Genomic DNA, 3,241 nt, shown 5'->3' on the forward strand with positions numbered 1-3,241 from the left:
AAATGACCCTCCATCAAGATTTGAAGTGTGAACTGTCCTACCACTTGCATGTGAGTATGATTTGTTTTTCAGTGATCCCTCTGCAATAAGAGCAGTAGTTCTATTTTGTTCAAGAAGGATGAGCAAAGAAAGGATGGGGTACGGCTTGTCTTCTTTCAGATTTAACACTGATTAGAGACTCTGTTCACTGTACGAGTTTCATCCTCCATGAGATGAAAGAGTAGCAAAAGCAAAGTGGAGGTTTTCCTAAACCAGTCCACACTTACGTTAATTCAATTATTCACTTCAAGTGAAAATCTAAGACGGTTACCAACTGGACTGGACGCTGAGACAAATGGAATAAACCAAGACATATGGTTACCCTGCGGGGAAGAATCTAGGTCATCTGTATCTTTAGTAACGTTGTCCTTGACTTAATGGTTAAAAGTTTGGAGTATAACTGCTGATTCAAGGGTTATCAGCTGCCTAAATATTTTGTTGAATCTTGTAACAAGAAAATATTTGCACCATTTTTGAGTTTTGTTTTCTTCCCCCCCCCAAACTATTGCTGTCAACAGAACAACTGAAAAAACAGGAGCAATTGGAACTTCATCAAATGTATGCAACAAATTATATGAAAAATGTTGAGCCTACTTGCTAATAAGTGTTGGAGTGTGTTAGATATTTCATTTATAAATCAATTAGAAATTTAATTTGAGTTCTTATATGACAGTAAACCTGGGGGAGCTGGAATTCTCACCAAATCTAACTCTCTAATTTCTTACTGAATATCCTCATTCCAAATTCTCAAATATTTTAGGATATATTTTATGGGTAATCATCCTTCCAAATTTAAGTGATATAATCAATTTAATATATCTTACAATTTATAATTATTTTATATAAACATATTCTAGCTTCCAATTCCCTACAGAACAAAAGATCATAGTTATTTTTTCTAGTCTTAAAATTTATTTTTAGCTTTTATCATATGAAGGTATTAACAGATGGAGTAAACATGAAAGATGAAATGATTTCTTCCAAACCTCAATGATACTGAAGAATTTTACTTTTTAAATAAATTTTTTCCAGTGATGAATACAAGATATGGAAATATCTAGCCAGATAATTAGAAGTCATTTTGAAGACACAGAGAAAACAAAATGATATTAAAGCAATTATGTGGATATCATATGACATATTTTTATTTAAACTTACATTTTTTTCTACTAGTAAAATTTGAAATAGAGACATTAGGGAAAATAAGTAGGAGAAAGAAATAGGAAATAAATGTGCTTCAGTGTCACATGTCTGTGTAAGTACAAGGAAGAAGTTTTGACATCTTTCTTTACTGATTGCATTTCCAGTTACTGGTATTCAAATTATTCCCAATCTATAATAGATTACACTAGAAGTCAAATTTGTAAGCTAACAGTAGGACAGGAGACCAATAGATAGTATAGATCTTGATATAGGAGATATTGCATCAAATTTCTAGATACAGTCGGTGTTGTTTTCAAGCATAAGATTAGAAGAAGCCAGATCTAAAGATTGGTTGGAAAGAAGCAGGCTGCCAGCTCCTAGAAGAGAAGTAGTTTGGACTGTCAAAGCTGGATCTCCATCTTACAGATGAGAAAGCCCTGGGGCCACAACCCACTGATTGGAAACCACTGGATCCAAAGCCCAGAGACGGGAAGCCACAACCAAAAGATTGAAAACCTCTGGAGCCAAAGCCCAGAGACCCAGAGTAAGTCGTCTGCCAGGGACGGCAGAGCGTGGAGGTCTTCCAGCGGTAGCAGGATGACTGGCAGGGACTGGACTCCACCTGGAACGTCTGGCACCTGATAGGCTCAGAGCAGATCTCCTGACAGCCGCTGTGGAGAGAGGAGTCCTGCTGGCAGGTGCTGGGAGAGCAGAGGTCCGTGGTGTAGACCAGGTTGCTGGGGTAGGAAGAGCCACAGGAGGAGCCTCGGCAGCGCAGGTGGCCCCCAAAGGAGCGAGAGGAGAAGTTTCCAGAGCAGCAGTTGTAGGACATGGTGACAGGAGGTGTGAGTTCAGCTGAGTTACTGTGAGAAGGATCTGAGTTTGAATGTCACTTCTTGGACTGGGACGTTTATATACTCTTTCACTGGGGATGTCATCCCCGTGACTCATAAAAACAAGTTATCTTCCTCTTTTTAATTGAATTGAAGACAGCAGCATGGTTATGCATACTTAGTTTCTGTGGTTTTATAACTGGAAGGTGCAGTCATGTTTGTGCCTTGGAATTCAGGTAATAGTGTTGAATCTTCAAAGCTGTTAGTCATCTTTCTCTACCAGAGGTCACCGAGCAGATCACTCAGAGAACTACATTAGAGGTAGACAATGTCTGGGCTGAGGGAAGCTGGCTTAATTAAAAATAATTGATATCTCTTTCACAATCTGTCTCAAAATTATTGCCACCTGGATAGCAAAGTTGCTAACTCACTGATCTACGCATCGTCATTTCTTTTAAACAAAAAACATGCATTGATTGTTACCAGGAAGTGGCAAGTTTACCTAATGGATAGAGCTATCAGGAAGCAACAATGGTAACATGCAAGATGCCTGAGGATTTCTTAAATCGGATCTCAATTTTAAGGGCTTTAGTGAAATAGTAACTGAGAGATTCCTTTATTTCTGATGCTCCTGCTTAAAACCGTGTGCAAACTAGGAGTCAATCTTAGCTTTTCTCTCCCTTGTATGTGTGTGTTTACTGTGGAATGAGTTAAATATTATAAATTGCTTTATGTTATTTTGGAATGTAAGAGGTTATTCATCTAAGATTCCAGGGAAAAACATGAAAAATAAGAACAAAACGTATGGCAAAAATGCCCAGTGTATTTCTCTCTTTAATCAGAAGCAAAGTTTACTACTAAAAGAATTTTCCAGAATCTGGAAAATGCCTTTGTTTTAAAGAAAATTTATAAAGTAATTGCCTTGAGTTTTTGGACCAAAAGAACCATCTTAAGGAGATTCTTCATTTGCCTCAGAAAGCAAGATACATCGCTTTGACTTTAATTGTTTTCAAGTGTTTCTGACAAATATTACAATATTTTAAAAATAAAGGTAATTTTGGGTTGTTTTATTCCACCTCTAGGTGGTGAGGTAATGAAGATTGACACCTTGAAGAAGAGGAAAGATTGAGAAAGTTTATCTCTCTGTGGCTTCTGTGCTGTTTGATTTATTCATTTCATAAAAAAACATTTTCCTTGCACTTCTGAACAAATGCATTTGGGTGCAA

The 3,241-nt window shown here is 37.2% G+C and overlaps 1 protein-coding gene across 1 annotated transcript; it reads right to left on the bottom strand.

Moving 5' to 3' along the window:
- Positions 1 to 1,157: 1,157 nt before the first annotated feature.
- LOC102532866 (keratin-associated protein 14-like) lies at positions 1,158 to 2,090 on the bottom strand. The gene has a single exon (XM_006209790.4). It carries the CDS (start codon positions 2,012 to 2,014, stop codon positions 1,508 to 1,510), a length of 507 nt encoding a protein of 168 aa, XP_006209852.1. The 5' UTR covers positions 2,015 to 2,090; the 3' UTR covers positions 1,158 to 1,507.
- Between the last annotated feature and the right edge of the window lie 1,151 nt (positions 2,091 to 3,241).

Source organism: Vicugna pacos, chromosome 1 (genome assembly GCF_048564905.1).
Source record: "Vicugna pacos chromosome 1, VicPac4, whole genome shotgun sequence".
Taxonomy (NCBI): Eukaryota; Metazoa; Chordata; class Mammalia; order Artiodactyla; family Camelidae; genus Vicugna; species Vicugna pacos.